General features: G+C 55.0%; 1 protein-coding gene across 2 annotated transcripts in view; it reads left to right on the top strand.

The window, feature by feature from the left end:
* Window positions 1-2,803: 2,803 nt before the first annotated feature.
* The window catches only part of Trpv4 (transient receptor potential cation channel subfamily V member 4), a 35,784-nt gene continuing 20,727 nt past the window's right edge, over window positions 2,804-17,860 (top strand). Inside the window, exons 1-2 of one of the 2 annotated variants that reach the window (XM_076922482.1) lie at window positions 2,804-2,883; window positions 15,445-15,861. In XM_076922482.1, the coding sequence (XP_076778597.1) occupies window positions 15,476-15,861 (386 nt within the window). In that variant the 5' untranslated portion in view covers window positions 2,804-2,883; window positions 15,445-15,475. Of the gene's footprint in view, window positions 2,884-15,441; window positions 15,862-17,860 lie in introns of both variants that reach the window. The other variant, XM_076922480.1, reaches the window with a different exon arrangement.

Genomic DNA, 17,860 nt, shown 5'->3' with positions numbered 1-17,860 from the left:
CAGGAGGTGTCTTGGGCTGGTGAGGAGTCAGATCTTCATTGTGACAGCTGTCACGTGAGGTACAATTATCTTGTTCTGTAACCTGGTCCTAAGTCCCACAGCTCTTAGATCTCTGTAGCACATGACACATACGAGGCACCCCATAAGCACAGGGCACAGGCCTTCTGCTGCTGTCCAGGAGCCCCCGTGGGAGGAGGGGTCAGTCCCATTCAGGAGCTGTGTAGGATTCAGGACTGACACCTCCCCCTGAGGCTCCGTGGGACTCCTTGACACTAATGGCTTCTATATGTTTCTTCCTTCCCAGCAGAAGGTGTCGCTGCCTGCTGTCAACAGCCTCTTGTCTTTCAAGGTAGGGGCAGGAGGGTCACCAGTCCAACAGGGGTCCCGAGGTATTCAGTGACCCCAGCTTGTATTTGCACAAACTGTTCTCTCACCACACTGTTCTCTCTGTTCCCCCTTCTGCCTCGGAAGATCTTGATGCTACAAACGAACCCTGTTCTCCTGAGTTTCCACTTCCCATGCTTAAGTACACCCTGTGTTTACCAAGGTCACCATTTTTAAAAATGGTTGTACTTATGTATTTGAGTGCTGTATCTGCATGTACACCTGCGTGCCAACAGAGGGCATCAATTCCCATTACAGATGGTTGTGAGCCACCATGTGGTTGCTGGGAATTGAACTCAGGGCCTCTGGAAGAGCAGTCAGTGCTCTTAACCACTGAGCCATCTCTCCAGCCTCAGGATTACCACTTTGAATGTATATGTGGGGTGTGTGTGTGTGTGTGTGTGTGTGTGTGTATGTGTGTGTGTGTACATCTGTGTGTATCTTGCTCTGTGTGCGTATCTGTGCCTATGTGTGTCTTGTTGGGGATGGAACACAAAGACTCCCACACACTAGGCGAGCCCTCTACGCCAGCCTGTCTTGCTTCTAAGAACACAGATCTGAGTGGCATTGAGGACATTCAGATTGTGCAGCCACCACCCCGTCCACAGCCTCTATTTTCTGCCTCTTGTGAAGCTAAAACTCTACCCTATGAACAAGAACTTCACAGACCCCGGTTCTACAAACCCAGGCTCCATCCATCAGGCTCTTGGTGTGTAGCCCAGGTTGGCCTCAACCATCCCAGGGCTGGGATTGCACACCTTGTTCAGCCAGCCCTGTGTGTGTGGGATGCAGAAGCCAGAGGTCGACCTCAGGAGTTTCTCAGGGTCACCCACCTTGTTTTAAGGCAGGGTCTCTCACTAGCCAGGAGCTCACCAAGTAGACTAGGCTAGCTGGCTAGTGAGCCCCAAGAATCTGCCTGACTAGTTCCTCAGGAATGAGATGTGAATGTGTGGAACCACATCGGAAATTTTTGTTTGTTTGGTTGGTTGGTTTTTTGAGACAGTGTTTCTCTGTGTAGCCCTGGCTGTCCTGGAACTCACTCTGTAGACCAGGATGGCCTTGAACTCAGAGATTTGCCTGCCTCTGCCTCCCAAGTGCTGGGATTAAAGGCGTGCACCACCAGTGCTTGGCTCACATCGGGGATTTAAAAAAAAACAACCCAAAAAACTGAATTCTGGTGCCTGAACTCAGGGCCTCTGGTTTCCCAGCAGGCACTTTACCAAAACGAGCCATCTCCCAGGCCAGGCCTCTCAACCTGAGCTTGTAAAAGCATCTACTAAGTACCAGGTGTTGGCTCTGTAGACTAGATTCTGGGTCCTCTTGATGAAGAACCGGGAGCACCCATGTGGGGGTTCTTACCTAATCCGTGGCAGGGCAGGATTCTTATCCTGGTGTCCATGTAGCTGTCAGTCATCAGCCTCTTAGTCCAAACCACAGCATCTTTTGCATGGGAGCCTCAGTTTCCCAATCTGTGAGATGGGGCTGGGTGAGCAAGGCACAAAGGCTGCTGAAGGCTTTTCCCTCTGACCCTGAGGAACAAGTCAGCCTCTTGGATAGATGCCTCTGTTCAGCCCCAGCTTTAGGTGTGAAAGGCCTCAGCAGCAGGCTTTCCCGTCAGGGAGGTAAGGGGGCAGAGTGCACACCCCTCGCTAAAACCAGACAGCTGCCAGCTCACTCTGCTGGAGACCATGGCCACCCAAATAGCGATGTTCTCTCCCCACCCCGAGGCAGCAGCTTGTGGAGGCCCACCCTCTTCTCGGGGCCTGTTTCCCATCTGTAAGTGGGCCCCCGCTCACCTCAGGCTCAGCTAAACGAGGTTTACCTGACGATGCCACCCCGCTGCAAACACACAGCTTAATTAGTGAGTTAGCTATTAAGATTTAAGTTGGTCGCCATGTTGCCTTGAAGGCCTTGCCCCCTTTAATCCTTCTTTCTCCACCCCCCCCCGCCTTCCCCCCCAACTCTCCCGGACTGACCATGCTGGGAACCGCAAGGACCTCCCTAGACTCACATGGCAGTCCCCCCAGTATAGGAAAAGGAACCATGATGTTAGGGGACCCTGTGAAGACCTGGTGCCCCTTGGATCTTCCGGATGATGGCTAGGTGGAACTTCAGAATGGAGACTCTGAGGTTCAGACAGGAGGAGAGCCGCGGCTTGGCCGGTAGTGTGTGTGTGTGTGTGTGTGTGTGTGTGTGTGTGTGTGTGTGTGTGTCCTCTCCAGCGCGGGGTGTGCCTCGCGGGCTTTTCTAACCACCCTTGATGGGTGTGAGCTGCCGGGCAAGCGGGCTCCCGGGCTGGGCAGGCGACGGCCTGGGCGCAGGAACCAGGGATGAATGGAAGAGCGAGGCACCGAGCCAGGTGGCGGCGCGCGGGCCGGGGAGGACCCTGGGGTGGGCGGGCGCGGGTGGGCGGGACCCCGCGGGGCGGCGCGGCCGAAGCGCAGCGGGAGGAGGACGCGGCGGGATCAGGAAGCGGCGGCGCTGCGCCCGCGTCCCGAGGTGAGTGGGGCCGCTCCGGGGAAGGGGTCCGCGAGGTCCCCGCGACCCCTCCCAAAGACGGGGTTCGAGGCTCGCCGTCCCCGCCGCGCGCGGGATAGCGGGAGGCGCCGCCACCACGAAAGTCACCTGTGGATTGGGCGCCGACCCGCGCCTGGGGGTGGGGGTTGCAGATCTAGGTCACCTAGACCTGAGTCCCGAAACCGAAGGCCAGGGGCGGCCACTTGCCCCGGACCAGCCCCATCTAGGGCGCGTGGCAAGGATGGGCGCCAGGGGAGGGAACTTCGAGCCTGTGGCTTCCAGGGCGCGCTTCTTAGAGTTGCTGAGAGATGGCTCTGCCGGAGAGGATGCAAATCTTTAACCTTAGCCTCACCCTGGAGACTCGAGGTGGCCTCCTAGGACAGGGAGAGATTTCCACACTCCCCACCTGACTGAACAACCCACCCTCAGACTCCCTTGGGGCTGGCTTCCATTCCAGAAGGGCCCAGCCCAGCCATTCCCTGTCCCCTGTGTAGATGAAACCCAGGCTCAGGGTTAGGATGGAGTCTGGTGGGTTGAAACCTGGGCGCTGACTGGGTGCTTTCAAAAAAACGCTCCCCATAGGCCAAGCGCTCCCCAAACTCTGCACGCAGCCCGGGTTAGGAAGTGCTGAGGGATAAGTCTGGCTCCTCAGCCGGGGCTGGGGAGGGGGTGGCATGAACCTTGAACTTCTAAGCACATGTCACATGCGATCTTTGTTCAGGGAGGTAAGAAACCCTGGCAGAGCTGAGCCTGGCTGCCTTGGCTGTTAGCCATGTGGGGACAGCTCAGGCCTAGGGCTGCCCAAGGTGAGGTGCCTGTCAGGCCCGGGTGCTGTCAGTCACCACCAGGTTAGGAGGGCAGTCTGGGTGGGCCCTGGGCATGCTCTACCCTCCTCTGCGGTGTGACCTTGGCCTGGTCGCCTAGCTGCCTGACCCTCAGTACATCCTCTTTGATATTGTTATGGGAATACACTCTGGGGTTGTTGGGGACCCCTGGAGGGGTTTGCCTCAGCAGTTTGAGCTGCCTATTTGGTCTCCACTGTCTTGACAAAGAATAGGAAAAGACTGTTTTAATACCTTCCTCCTGTATGCTGTAGAGAAGACCAGGGGAGACCCCCTTCTTCTTGATTTTTTTTGGAAGTCTCTGGGAGTGGGGGCTCCCCACAATTGGCAACTTCCTTCTTTGGCTTTGCTCTGACTCACTTTGAAGCCATAAGGGATGGTGGCATCAGAGGGCGTTTACATGGGATTCGCTGGAGAGAAGGGTCTGAGGTGTATTGGGGTGGAGGAGTCCTCTGGGCCATGAAGAAGTGCCTGGACTTCCGAGGAAATCCAGATGCCTTCTGTCCAAGAAGGAAGGGATGCTCCCCTCCTGGGCCTCACCTGCTTCCCTGTCCCCAGGAGGAGTTCTTTGGAAGCTCAGTACCACAGGTTGTTGGTTCCTCAGATTGGCCTAGTTACAGCCTGGGGGGTGTCCCTTCCACACCTGTAGCTTCCTGGTGGTCAGCACCATCTCACACGAAGGAAGAGCCGGCAGGATGCACACAGATGGTTGGTGTCGTTAAATGCAGAAGAGAAGGCCTGAGGAGGAGGACAGACCCAGAAGGCATCAGGGTGCCTTTGATCCAGGTGGTGACTGGGCCGCACCTTGAAGAATAAATGCAGAACTGGGGGAGAGGGCGTTAGGAGGGACTGGCACTAGCTGAGACATGTCTTGCCTGTTCCTTGCTGGGGGATGCAGGGTGTGGGGAGCAGAGAAACTTCTGTTTGTCCAGAGCGTGTGAGCCAGGCCAAGGCCAATGCAGAGACCCTGAAAGTTGGTGGGGGTGAGAGGGCCACCGTTATTTGTGTGGTATAGCAAAGTCTTTTTACCTGTAGAATGGAGACAATTGCAGGGGATGGCTTGGGAAGCTCGGGTCCTCGGGTGGGGGAGACCCTGTACTATCCAGAAACCCAGAGTCTCACTGAGCTACACCCTAACCCTTGAGCAAATGCTTTCAAAAGGGTCATAGTGTCTTTGTATACCTAGAGACGGGAGCCTGTGACAGTAGGCATCTTTATCTCTCACAGACCTTGGCCTGGCTTTCTGCCTCAGTTTCTCCCTGTTTGACTTTGAGGGGAGACAGTCCATTCTTTCTCCAACAGGACCTGGGAGATGGGTTCCTATCTGTAACAGGATCTGGAGATCTGAGAGAACATTTGTTTCATGCCACCGGGCCTCTAGAATGTTCCACACCACTGATTGGGAGCACCTGTTAAAGATTAATTCTGATCTCTGGAGATTCTTGTGGTCCTGGGCCCCGTAGCTGGTACAATGAACTCTGGGTACAAACTCAGTCTGCCTTAGTCCAGCCTGGGCTGCATTACCAGTTCCTAGGGTACGAGAATGGACTGAGACCTTTTTATGTCCTAGGTGCTAGGGCAAATACGCTCAGTACATTCGGGTAACAAAACTTGTACCCATTATTCAGAGGGAGGGACTGAGGTCTGCAGGGTGAAGTCATTTCACTCAGCTCTGAATGGGCCACCCAAGCCTTAATGGTTTTATTCCCAAATCCATGTCCTTAATCTCTGAGGTGGCCTGTCCCCATTTGTTGTGACTTTCTCTGGGGATGACCTGAGACTTGAGGCAGAGGTCCTACAACCTTAGAGGGAAGCCAGACTGCTTCTGAACCCCTAAACCCGCTGCCTTCTGCTGGGAGTTTAGGATGGTTGCTAGGTGTGTCCAAGCCTCAGTTTCCTTATCTGTCAAAGGGGCTCTCAGGTTCGTTCTGCCAGCCTAAGGCCCTCGGACAGGCCCCGAAGCCTGGGCCTCCTTCCTCACCCAGCCTCTTGCAGCCTGGTCCAGGGCATGTTTCCCAGCATCCTGGGAGTCCTCCATGCCAAGGCACGGGCAAAGCTAGACTTGCACTGAAGGGAGGATGGAGCCTTCCTGCCACACGACAGCGCTGCACGGTGGCTGAGTGCCAGGAACCCTCACCCTCTCCAATCTCCTGGCTAAACACCTAGAAGCCAGCTGTCCTGGTTCGAGCCCCAGCTCCCAGGTAGTGGAAGTGTTCCTCCAGCCTCGGTTTCCCCATCTGCACCTCGGAGCAAGTACTCCCTGGTGGGGCATAAGAGAGCTTGCTTTGTGGAGTCACTGTGGATGTACACCAGTTCAGCCAGCTTCTGTCACCTGGTCATGTGTGACAGCTTCATTCCCACGGGGGGGACACTTGACATCTGAGGATATCGAGTCACGGGAAGGGAGAAAGTTAGAGCCGTGGTTCCCAACCTTCCTAACTCTGTAACCATTTAATACAGTTCCTCACCATGTGGGAGCCCCCAAGCATATAATTATTTCGTTGCTACTTTATAACATTTTGCTAGTTATGAGTTGTAATGTAAATATCTGTTGTGGGGTCTCGACCCACGGGTTGAGAACCGCTGGTCTAGAGGCCCCACTTCCTCCTGGTGGTGCCGAAAGCCAGCATCAGGTAACTGTTGGTCCCCTCGAGTCCCAGAAAAGCCAGCGACTGGCTCAGTATTGTTATGAAAGCCATCTTGAAGTCACATTTCTGAGTCTAAACTACTCTCCAGCTCTGTCATCAGCTGCTGTGTGACTACAGGAAGTGTCTTTACCTCTCTGTGCCCAAGGCTTGCCACCCAGGACTTGCTGTAGATCAGAGTTCTGCCAGCATTTCATGTCACTCTGGCTGCTACCCCTGCCCTGGCCTAGGCCCCTTTGCCTTGGGTGCCCATGGGTCCTGTGCACTGGGCCACTAGGTCTTGTAAGCTGGCCAGGCAGGAAAGCCGGACGCTCCCTTTGGCAGAGACTCTCACTTCCGTCCTTCCCTCGAGCCCATTTCTGAGCGTGGCTTCCCCTTTCTGTCCCAGACCCTGGCCACTCCTAGCTGTGTGAGCCCTGGCAAGTCACCTCACGTCTCTGGTCTTGTTCTCTCATTGGTAAGGGAGGGTCCAGGCCAGACACACAGGAAATCTTCTCAGATCTGCTCCAGATGAGGTCAGGGTGTTGGAGCGGCCCCAGGAGGTGGAGTGGGGAGGGGGCGGCCAGGCCAGGCAGCGGGAATCGGTGTTTTGCTTTGGGTAGTGAGTACGGCTGCCTCCCCCCCCCCCCCCCACTGTTCTCCTCCCCCGGCACAAAGGGCTCCTCAGTCCCCTGGGTGACTGTTTTTCCTGAGGGTGGAGTAGCCAGGGGTCCACCCGGGTGACGGAACCGATGACTGCCTGTGGGCAGGTCTTCCTGTGCTTGTGCATGTGTGTGTGTGTGTGTGTGTGTGTGTGTGTGTGTGTGTGTGAATGGGATGAGCCAAGGGGCTCTGGGAGGACCCCAGGAGGTGAATGGAAACTGACGGTGGAGCTGGCTGCCGGTGGGGACCCATTGGCCTGGCTGCCTCCTGTGTCACCTTGACACAGATAGGGTGTGAGAATGCTTATGAACTGGGAAAGGGAGGGAGGGAGAAAAGGAAGGAAGGACAGAAGGACAGACACGTCAGCATGTGAGGGTCATCAGAACCCCACTTGGATACAAGTTCTGACTGACAGCCAGTGGGTGTAGGTAGGCCTAACTGAGCCTCAGTTTCCTTATCTGCAGAGGGACTCAGGATAAGTATGACCCTGTGGGGATGCTGGATCTCATAGGTCAGACAGCCCTGACCTCAATAAACTATCCATTCGTGGGTAGGAGGGCAGAAGTTGGGTAGGTAGTCACTCGGGTGGAGACTCTCCTTTGGAGACCAGCGTCCCTGAGGAGAATGACTACGTGTGTCTCTGACTCTGTCATTATGACACCCACAGTGACCAAGGATCCCACAGCAGGTGTAGAGGGTCACTTCCCTCATAGAGACAAGGCTGAAGCTCAGAGGCATGGAGCCGTCTAGCTGGGGGTCACAGTTATGTAGGCTCCAAGCCTGTCAGCCCCTCACTACCCATGATGCCAGCTGCCCAGGCATTCCCAGGGGACAACCCTAGACAATCTCAGTCCGTGCCACTTCTGTCGGGCGCACTCTGTGCTCAGCTGCGTGTGTCTGGGTGTCTCCAGGCCTCTGCTGTGACAGACATGGGAATCTGGTCGCTGCCTGCCTGATAAAGGGAGACGTGGAAGTCCCCATCACCTGTCAGTTTGGATAGATATCAGGCCCTTCCTTTCTTTCTCCTGTGACTCAGTTTACTCCCCCGGGAAGGAGACATCAGTTCATAGCTTGAGGAGTCAGGACTGAGGTAAGGATGTGTGTGGCGAACCGGTGTGAGGCATTTAGCGCCCGTACTGCGGACAGGGTTCCCGGCCCAGCCTCTGCCATGATTCCAGGCGGAATCCCTGGGGCACGCTGTGAGTGACAGGCAGGACTTCACATTTGTGCCTCAGCGTTCTTTCCTGTCGATCTCCATTGCCATGGGGTTGCTTAGGCTGTCGTAAGGAATTGGGGGGTGAGCCCCATCTCCCAGCCCAGAGCTGGGGAGTCTCTATTCTCACCACTTTTCAGAAGAGTGGACTGGGCAGCGAGAAAATCCTTTCCAAAGGCCAGCTCCCTGCTCAAAGGAGTCGTGGCTGGCTGTGGAGCTGGAAAGTGTGGGTTCCAGTGTCCACCCGGTCCTCACCACTCCGGACTCCCCTCCCCCGCTGTAGATTGAACAAAGGTTAAATACATGTAAAAACCACCACTGTTTATTGAGCATTTACTACGTGCCAGACACAATGCCGGACTCAAATGATAACATTTAATCTTTACAGCAGCCCTTGAGAGAGGAGCTACTTTTACAGTGCTGGGGGTATAACCCGGGGCCTTGCACACGCCAATCAATTGTTCTGTGCCACTGACACATCCCCGGCTCTTGGTTTCTTGAGATAGGGTCTTCCTCAGTTTGGCTTTAGACTAAAGATCTGCCTGCCTCGCTCCCAAGTGCTGGGATTACAGGTGAATGTTACCACATCCCACTGTATGATTTAAAGCAGGAACATGACACATCAAGTAATCATAGAACAAGGCAGGAACAGTTGTTCCTAGAAGGTAGAAAGTTTTATCCCCATTTTACAGATGAGAAAACAGAGGCCCAGATGGGAGGTATGACTGACAGTGGCAGGAGAGAGCTAGGCAGGATAGATTGGGAGATGCCTTGAGGCTATAAAACTCTTTCTAGAGTTCTCTGTAGCCTGAGACTATTCCCAGGACAGCGACTGGCTAGGAAAAAGAGTCCCCAGGATTTGAGACATGCCTCCACCCCCACCTTTCCAAAGCTAGACATTGGCTTTGGTGGGACGTGGATAACACAGAACCTTCTGGAGTAGAGACCTCCCATCTCTGTGTGCCAGGTCCTGTGCTGAGGCTGGGGGATGGCTGGAACTATCAGGATCACTGAGCTGGGAAGGGTCACTTAGCTGTAATCATGCAGCCCCCACTGGGCCTTTCAAAATAAGCAGCTCGGTGGGTTTTTAGTAGTGGCAGCTGAATGAACGTCCCCAGAAACTCCAGAGTGTGTTCCCACCCATAAGGAAATGGAGTCTCACAGGATGTGACTTTGAGCGTCTCAACAGCCATGTCTTTCCACTGAGCCACTTGGCTTCTGGTCAGGCCAGCTCTCCGGACCTATGGTCTTCTGCGGATGCCCCCATCCCAGTGAGAGTTCCTAGGGGTACTTCTGTGACATGGGCCAGCCCTCAAGGCTTATGAAAAACCAAGTGACTGAAGTGGCCACGTTGGCCGTGCCCTCCCTGGTGCTAGTGAGTCACCCCAGCCGTGTCCCGCTTGGATGGTGTGAGCATCGAAGGGGACACTCTCCAGGTGGAGGGACCCGGCAGGACACTGGAGCTCTGTCTGCTCTGGACAGACGGCCACTGTGCAGCAACCAGGAAGTGGGCTGGGCCGAGACAGACTAGGTAAATACCAGCAGGGAGGGCCCTTCATGGCGTGATGCATCCTGCCGCCTCCTGCCAGGGGCTTGGGGGCTGTGGGCAGCCACAACCTGGCAGGCAGCGGGTCCCACTCTGCCAAGGGACTCGGCTCCTGTTAGTTGCTCTGCCAGAGTCCACCTCCCAAGAGGGATCTAACCACTCAGCCTCCCTCACAGGCTCAGTTTCCCAGCTCTCCATGTTTGTCCTAGTAGTAATAATAACCCGAGGGTGGCATTGAGGGCTCAGATGCCAGCCTGGCCTTACCCAGCATCTACCGGCTGTGCTTAAGTCTGTCTCACCTAACTCCTGTGACAGTGTCCTGGGAAGGATGCCATTTAGCTAACAACCCAGGCCTGGGCATTTCTGATCCAGAGTCATATAGTCCCTTGGCCCCTCCTCCATGCTTCCTCTTGTCCCTCCCTTCCTGAGTCCCCTTATTCTTGTAAAATAGCCCTGTCAAAGGCCCAGTCCTGGCTGGGGAGGTGGCTTAGCCGATCAAGTGCTTGCCTTGCTTGGTCACGTGAAGCCCCGAGTTTAATCCCCAACACTGCCTACACTGGACAGAGTGAAACAAGCCTGTTACTCCAGCACCCGGGGGGGTGGGAGAAGGTGTAGAGACAGGAGGACCAGAAGTTGAAAGCTATCCTTGGATACGCAAAGGCCACGGCCAGTTTGAGACGAATGAATCTCTGTCTCAAAAGGAAAGCCCAGCTCCTGCGACTGTGTGTTGCCCTGCATCCCGGCTACAGGTGTTTTCTTCTTAGCCTTAGCTTCCTCATCCAGAAGGCGGGGCCACACGGCTGCTGCCTTGTGTGGTACCCGCTAGCTGACTTCCATCCTACCCATCCATCCTTCCCTCAGGAGTGAACCAGGTAGCTGGCATTCATGGTCATGTTTATTTGAGGTTCCCATAGGCTTCAGGCTTCCCGTTGGTAAATGAAGGAACCCCAGGATGATGAAGAAACCTACAAAGTCTGACTGAGGGTCCAGGGTCTGTCTCCTGTCATACAGCCCCCACCCAGCCCCCAGGCACCCCTGGTCCTTACCCTTACTCGCCAGTGACCCAGGCCATGGTGGTCCTCAGTGTGACCTACACCCTCCACATTCTGCCTTTTTTATCTCTTTCTAGGTATAAGCTCTGGTCCTCCACCCTGGTCCTCCACCCCCCAGCCCCAGAGCTGGTGCTCCCCTACCCTGCACCTGCAGGAACCTCAGGGGTCCCTGGCGCGCCCACATGGTGTTCAGTCCTGGGGGAACAGTGACTCTGAATGAATACCTTCCTCAGGGGCATAGGCTCTGGAAGGGAAAGAGGAGACGGCGTTTGCTGATGTGAAATGTGTCACCTGCCACACTCATTGTGACATACAGAGTTGGTTTAGACCAGAAAAAAAAAATCAAAGTAGTTTTTACTTATTTTAAAAATTCATTTATTTTAACATTTATGGGTATTTCACCTGCACGCATGTCTGTGTGCCACATGTGTGCCTGGTGCTCACGGAGGCCAGAAGAGGGTGTCGGATCCCCCGGGGCCGGAGTCACGGACAGTTGTGAGCTGCCGCGTAGATGCTGGGACTTGAACCTGGATCCCCTGGAAGAGCATCCATTTCTCCAGCCTCTCCACCCCGTTTTGAGGCAGCGTCTCACTTAGGTAGTTCTGTCAGCAGCAGAACTCACTGCATAGACCAGACTGGCATCAAACTCCCAAAGATGTCTTCCTACCTCTTCCTCCTGAGTAACGGGACTGAAGCAGATGGCGAGGCAAAGGCTGGACGGTGGAGGCCACCAGCCTGTCCACCCACACTAGGGTTTCCTGTTCTTCGTTATTTTTTGTCTACCCTGGGGCAGTGCATACATGTGGCAGCTAATAATGGCCCATTTAGAATGTGTCGACCCAGAAGGAAGGACCTGAGGAAAACCAGCCCCCTGCCGCCCTCCCCAGGAGTAGCGATGTCTTGCTTGCCCAAACCTGTCCCTGACTTTAAGCAGCTTTCCTTGTTCACGTAATGAGGTCGGCATCTGATAGATTTGTGCCAGGCTTTCCACGAGGCCTGGCAAAGCCCTGCGAGTGAAGAGGATGCCCCCTCCCCCTTCCTCCCTGTTCGGGCAAAGCGGACAATGGTGAGGGAGCCCTCTGGCCGCATTGCATTCTGGGCATCCTTTGCAGCCTGCTGTTTACTGAGGCGTCCTTAGTCTGGCGCCTGCTTACCTGGTAACTTCTGCCCTCGAGCAGGCCCAGAAACAAAGCCTCCCAGAGGCTGGTGAACTTTGCAGTTATTAAGAGGGCCTGGAATCCGATCCCCAGAATGTGTGACGTCAGCACGCACCCTCTTGCCACGCCCCACTGGCCAAGGGGTCATGACTGCAGAGTGTATGATCTTGGGCTGTCCAAGTAGCCGTCCAGTAGTCTGGGTCTCTGTAGGCAGAGAGGAAGGCAGGGAGACCTTGCCTGCAAGGTCACTATGCCAGTATCCCTGGTCAGACACAGCCCTGGCACACAGTAGGTGTTCAGGAGAGTTTTTTAAGAGTAGGTGACTGGACAGGCCTTGAGATTTGTACCCTCCCTGAATCCATTCTGTTGAGGCTGCTACCTGTGTGGATGCCCTTTTGCCACATAGATTTGAGAAGGACAGGTTTTACTATGTAGCCCAGGCTGGCCCTGAGCTTGAATTCTTTTCCTACTTAGTTCTTAGACTGAGGGCATGTGGCCCACACCTGGTTTCAATGTGTAGGTTTTGTTTCCCTTACAATTTTCTGAGACTGATCTCCGTAAAGTCACCATGTAGCCGAGGATGACCCTGAAAGTTTGAGCTCCCTGCCTCTGTCTTCCAAATGCTAGGATTATAGGCATGTATCATCATGTCTAACTGATACATAGTTTTTGTTTTTCTTTTTGTCTGTTTTTTAACAGGGTAAGGATGCTGGAGACTAAAATATTTGGCAACTGTTGCTTTAAATGAGCTCCCCTGTGAGAGTGTTTTTTGAGGGCGGTTGTCCCTCACTCACACCCACCCTATGCCAGACCCCCTCCCTTAGGGGCATCCGCAAACCATGCTGGCATGAAGGGACGAAGGGTCCATGATTGCTCCGAGCACGTGTGTGAACATGGAGAAAGAAACGGAACACAGTAGAGGAGACACCGCCCGCCCCCCCCTCCCCCGCCTCCCTGCTTGGCTGGCACAGGCTCGGAATGTGTAATAACAGCCTTCAGGGCAAATTAGAACAGGGAGTGAACTCTTCCTGGCCACAGAGAAAGAACAGGCACGAGGGGGAAGGAAGACTATGTGAGCGGGTGCGAGGGGACCCATGGGAGAACGATCTTCTCAGGGACCCTTTTCAAAGTCACATGCACCATGGGTGGTCTTATTCTCCTCCTGCTGTGAAGTGGCTACAGTTTTGTTCCGGAGGATTTGAGTGAGACTGAGGCTGGAGGGGCGTGGCCATACTACACTTGGGGGGGAGGGAGTGAGGACCACAATCTGAGGCTGTATCACAACAGCCCTGCACTGAAGGATGCTGTTGCTACCTCCCTCTCCACAGGGAGAGAATGTGAGGCTCTGGGATCAGAGGCTTTGGTGGTGCTAAGCTCCCCCTCTCCGGGGGCCATGCTGTTCGGCCCAGCTTGCCTCTGCTCTCCAGGTCCTGCCCAGCAAGCTCAGGGGCCAGGGGAAACCAGGGCTCCCCAACTCACACAAGTTTGAGCCTTGGCTTTGCCACCAACCTGTGTGGCCTCAGGCAACTTATTTCAGGACTCTGAACCTCGGATGTTTCCTCCTCCCTAACAGGCTAGCAGCGCCTACCTGCAGGGCAGGGTTTATCCGCCTCCGCCCTATTGGCGGGCTCTTTGCATTTTGCCCTGGGTGGTGAATGAGGAGGGGTTCACCGCCCCCCCCCCCCCCCCCCCGCCTGGACACCCTAGATGTCACTGGCTTACTCCCTTCAACAGTAGGGCTACATGTGTCACTGAACATAGCTGTGCCCTGGTCCATCATTTCAGGAGGATCGGCTGACTCTGTGTGTGTGTGTGTGTGTGTGTGTGTGTGTGTGTGACGTGACACTTAGGGACAGCTACAGTAAATACCGTCTATTCCCAACAATGATGGTTGAGTCTGTAATTATTTCAACATGACGGGAATTAATCATGATTATTGTGGATGTGCCAAGGTCATGTGGCATGACCAGGGCTAGCTCACTCCAGGTGTCCTGACTTGGGGTCCCCAGGTACCTGGATCTTGTCCAGTTTGGGGATGAGATAAGGGAGACCTCAAGAGGAGGTGTGGCCACCCCAGTTTTACAGGTGAGAAAACCAAGGCCCAGAGAGGGAAATCTGACTAGACTCAGCTTCATTCTTCCTGCTACAGGTCTGAAGGTGCTACTGTTGTGCCCATTTTCTAGAGGGGAACACAGAGGCTCTGGCCCTCTAGTGTCTTGCCCTTAGGCATACTCTCTGTGTAAACAACAAAACTTCAATTAGAACTGGAAGTTGAGTGACTCCAAAATCCAGCTCTCTCTCCTTGCTGGTGTCAAGAGAGAAGCCACCCCTGGCAGCCATTTCTCCCCCTCTGCCTGCCTGGCTCTGCCCATAAGGGAGGCCCCTTGCCAGTTCCCACCCGGGCAAACCTTTCCTGGGAGTTTCAAAGCAAACACGGTGGGCATCAGTTTGTTGATTTTCTTTGTGTGGGGCCTAAGCAGGAGGCACCCACAGACTCCTGGACCTCCTGACAAAAGAAAGAATTCTAGGACACCCAGGGCCTAGCTGCCCAGGGCCCCGCCCTGCTGGCTCTAAGTGAACGCACATTGGGCTTGAAAACTGAAAGACTTTGTCTTCGCAAGGTGTGTGTCTGCCCCTGGAAACCTCAGTTTCCTCATTTGAGAAATGGGTACAAAGAACACTGTTGTCTCTGCTCTTCCATCCCATGGGGACTTAGGATGAATGTGTTCCCTGCCTGGCAGTTAATCTAGGAAAGAGAGAGCTAAGGGACAGAGGAGGATTCTCAGAGCAGGGGACAGTTGGGAACACAGGGGACAGGAGCTAGGCTGAGGGGAGAGCAGTACTTAGCTCCGACATCAATTTAAATCTGGGAGCCATGGTTACGGACCCGGAAGACGGGTAATGACAATGCTGGAGAAGCTGTGGGGACCGCCGCCCTGTACGCTAGGGTCCTGTGGCTCCTCAGAACACCCATTGGTCAAGGGGGCACTTGTGTCTTAGTTGCTTTCCCCATGAAGCCTTGTCTCCCCATCTCATAGATGAGGAGACTGAGGCCGGGACGTGCTGATTGGCTCAACGTCACACTGGCTGTGTGGAGCCCGGCTGTGAAACCGGGTCAGACGGGTCAGTATCCAGGCTTAGGGCTGGCTCCCAGACCTTCTCATGCAGCTAGTGTCTGTCCAGGGTAGCGGGGCTGGAGGCAGACCTATGTCTCCCGGTTCCTGAAAGAGGCCCCTGTTGTGGCTCCTGCCTGGGGCTGGCGTCCGACCACATCTGGGAGTGGCCATCTCGGCCCCTGTCATTACAACGGTGGCTTTGAAGCAGCTGGCAGCAGTGCTGTTTGCCCACGTGGGAGGGGGCTTCCTGAAATCTCTACCACTGGCCAGGCTCGGCCTGACCCCCCTTAGTCCCCAGCGTGCTGACTGCCCCCCCTTACTTCCCAGCAGGCCGAGCAGTACAAACAGATCTGGGTCCGGCATGGCAGATCCTGGTGATGGCCTCCGTGTGGCCCCTGGGGAGGTGGCTGAGCCCCCTGGAGACGAGAGTGGTACCTCTGCTGGGGAGGCCTTCCCCCTCTCCTCCCTGGCCAATCTGTTTGAGGGGGAGGAAGGCTCTTCCTCTCTTTCACCAGCCGATGCTAGCCGCCCTGCTGGCCCTGGGGATGGACGTCCAAACCTGCGTATGAAGTTCCAGGGCGCTTTCCGCAAGGGGGTTCCCAACCCCATTGACCTGCTGGAGTCCACCCTGTATGAGTCCTCAGTAGTGCCTGGGCCCAAGAAAGCACCCATGGATTCCTTGTTCGACTACGGCACTTACCGTCACCACCCTAGTGACAACAAGAGATGGAGGAGGAAGGTCGTGGAGTGAGTATTCATGGCTGTCTGGTTGGCAGTCTCCTATACTGAATCCATCACACGTCCACCGACTCACCCAACCATCATCCACCCACCCATTCATTTATCCACCTACCCATCCATCCATCCATTCATCCACCCATCCATCTACCTACCCACCCATACATACACCTACCCACCCATCCATCCACCCACCCACCCACCCATCCATCCATCCACCCATCCATCCATCCATCCATCCATCCATCCATCCACCCACCCATCCATCCATCCATCCATCCACCCACCCATCTATCCATCCATCCATCCATCCATCCATCCATCCATCCATCTACCCACCCACCCACTTACCCACCCATCCACCCATCCATCCACCCAGCCATCTACCCACCTACCCACCTACCCACCCATCCATCCATCCACCCATCTATCTATCCATCCATCCATCCATCTACCCACCCACCCATCTATCCATCCATCCATCCACCCATCCACCCACCCACCTATCCACCCATCCATCCACCTAGCCATCCACCCATCTATCCACCCACCCACCCATCCACCCATCCATCCACCATCCACCTACCCACCCATTCTTCATCTATCCATCCATCTCCTCCTGTCCACCATCTGTCCATCCACCTACTCATATGTACAGTACATACATATATCTACTCCTTTATATAACTACCCATCTGTCTGTCTGTCTGTCTGTCTGTCTGTCTCTCTCTCTCTCTCTCTCTCTCTCTTTCTCTCTCTTTCCTGTTTGAGACAGGACTTGATCCTGCTTGAGACTGGCCTTAGCCTGTGATCCTCTTATCTCACAGGCCCTGAGTCCTGGGGTTGTAGTGTGTGGCACCGCACCACACTCATCCATGCGTGATGGCTGCCTGCTGCCTTTCCTCTCCTCCTCTGTTCTCGGTTCTAGCCTCAGGTTCATCCACCCAGCTCTGTTTTCCTGGCCACAGATCATCCACTCATTCATACACTCACCTCTCCATTCATTTCCCACTGGAAGCCTCAGGTGTTAACCCTTTCTCTCCCGTGAAGGAGACCTGGCTGGAAAGTAGAGGTATAGAGAGAAACCCCCATGGGTGATGATGGTCCAGGCTCCTCAGGATGGAGTCTCCACCAGCCCAGTTGCAGACAGGAGCCTTCAGTTCCAGACACCATGATCTGGGCCTGTCTTCTCCATGGGCTCTGCTAAGCAGATTGTCACAATACGGTGTCTGTCATGTGTGGGAGCCCTCTTTCTATGATCTCTGGCCGTAAGCACTTTGCTGACACTTCCCCAGGCTCCTCCTGCGGTGAGCCGCCTCTGATCTGGTTGAATAGGTGGTTATATTCTTCCTAGGTCCCTTCTGCTGTCTGTAATATGTCCTGAAATGACTCAGATTTGGACATCAGCCCTTTTTCTCCCTAACCACCCCACGTGCCACGGGGCCTCCCACATGCATCCTAGTGTAGCACCCTGAAGTCCAGGGATACCTGAAGCTGTGGCGTCTTCTAGGCCCTTGTTGACCAAAGACTTCCAGTCAGAGGGCAGCCTTCCCCAGGCTTGCACAGCCGAGAGCTGGCTCTTTAGTGTCCATGGACTCATCGTATGTCCTGGCTGCTACAGGGAACAGCTCCCTGGAGGTGGGGTTGATTGGCCCCAAGGGTCCTGCAGTGAACCACGCCAGGTTCAGTTCCTATCTCAGAAGCACCTTCAGTTTTGGGGTGAATGAGACAATGACAGGCTAGGACCTGTGATTCTGGATTGGGCTAATGCCAGGCAGGGAATAGGGGCCAGGAGCCGTGGCTCTGGAAGACTTCTCGAGAAGGTGGCACCCAGGCAGGGCGACCACATGATTGGGGGCCATCCCAAGGCAGGGGGAGACACGTGAGCAAGAGTGTGACTCATCAGGGTGAAGGGGGTACAGTCTACCATGTTAGAGACTTTGTCCAGTTACTGTTCAGATGGGGAAACTGAGGCTCAGAGCAACAGGGAACCCCAGTGTACCACCTC

This window comes from Arvicanthis niloticus, chromosome 24 (assembly GCF_011762505.2).
Source record: "Arvicanthis niloticus isolate mArvNil1 chromosome 24, mArvNil1.pat.X, whole genome shotgun sequence".
Lineage (NCBI taxonomy): Eukaryota > Metazoa > Chordata > Mammalia > Rodentia > Muridae > Arvicanthis > Arvicanthis niloticus.
The sequence above is the reverse complement of the archived record's forward strand: the minus strand, read 5'-3'. Positions and strand labels throughout refer to the sequence as shown.